This window comes from Penaeus monodon, chromosome 30 (genome assembly GCF_015228065.2).
Source record: "Penaeus monodon isolate SGIC_2016 chromosome 30, NSTDA_Pmon_1, whole genome shotgun sequence".
In the NCBI taxonomy this organism is placed as follows: domain Eukaryota; kingdom Metazoa; phylum Arthropoda; class Malacostraca; order Decapoda; family Penaeidae; genus Penaeus; species Penaeus monodon.
Window position 1 is genome coordinate 31,083,138 of NC_051415.1, and position 832 is coordinate 31,083,969.

Genomic DNA, 832 nt, shown 5'->3' on the forward strand with positions numbered 1-832 from the left:
TAGTGCCTTTAATTCACAACTTGTTTGTTTATGTGACATGGGCCTATCTTATTGTAGGTAAAAGGACTTTTTCTGAGAAATATGCTACAAAATCATATAAGTACAAGAACTTAAGATCCTTTACCAAAGGCACAGTTTGAGAAACTGAATATAAATGCTCCTGAAAAAAAAAAACATTGATTTTGTAAACTGTGTTGCAACATAATCACATGCCAATCCAATAATGAAATACACATCTAAGTGAAATTGGTACAGACATGAAAATAATGGCAATTATCCAGAATAAAACCTCAGGTAAACAACAACTTTCATGTTTTGTTCAGGCAAAGGCTGACAAATCTCCGTCATGTGCATTTTGGCTTGGGCTGCTTCCTTAGTTACAAATTACCTATACTCTATCTTTCCAGATTATAAATAGTGCAGATTTGTTAGTTCAGGTACCCGTATTAACCCTTTATCTCCATGGAAAGTGTAGGGTCATTTGTCTCATCATATAATGGGGTCCTTAAAATAAAAGAGACTGATATGTGATTGGGTGTCTATGCTGTCTTTCACTTCTGCACATGATATTATTGATGTTTTGTGAGTGCCATTCCAGCTCCTTTATATGGAACTACAGCCACCATGCCTTTGGCACTACAGCAAATACCATTAAGATTCTACCCACATATTTGGAACCAAATATCAAGGGTGGCCACAAGTTCCAGAAAATGCATGGTGAATATTTGTCATCCTTTCATTTTACCAGAAAAGACATGTTGAATATTTGTCACAGATTATTCCGTAATACATGATCTTTTTAGGATTTGCAATTTTTCTCTATCATTGCGCT

General features: G+C 35.1%; 2 protein-coding genes across 2 annotated transcripts in view; one reads left to right on the forward strand and one right to left on the reverse strand.

Annotated features, from left to right (window-relative positions):
* The window catches only part of LOC119592707 (exonuclease mut-7 homolog), a gene marked incomplete at its 5' end in the record, with an annotated part of 32,149 nt that overhangs the window by 30,911 nt on the left and 406 nt on the right, over nucleotides 1–832 (reverse strand).
* Nucleotides 463–832, forward strand: part of LOC119592408 (apical endosomal glycoprotein-like) — a 5,785-nt gene continuing 5,415 nt past the window's right edge. The window contains exons 1-2 of the mRNA XM_037941230.1: nucleotides 463–476; nucleotides 599–757. Of these exons, the coding sequence (XP_037797158.1) occupies nucleotides 463–476; nucleotides 599–757 (173 nt within the window). The remainder of the gene's footprint in view (nucleotides 477–598; nucleotides 758–832) is intronic.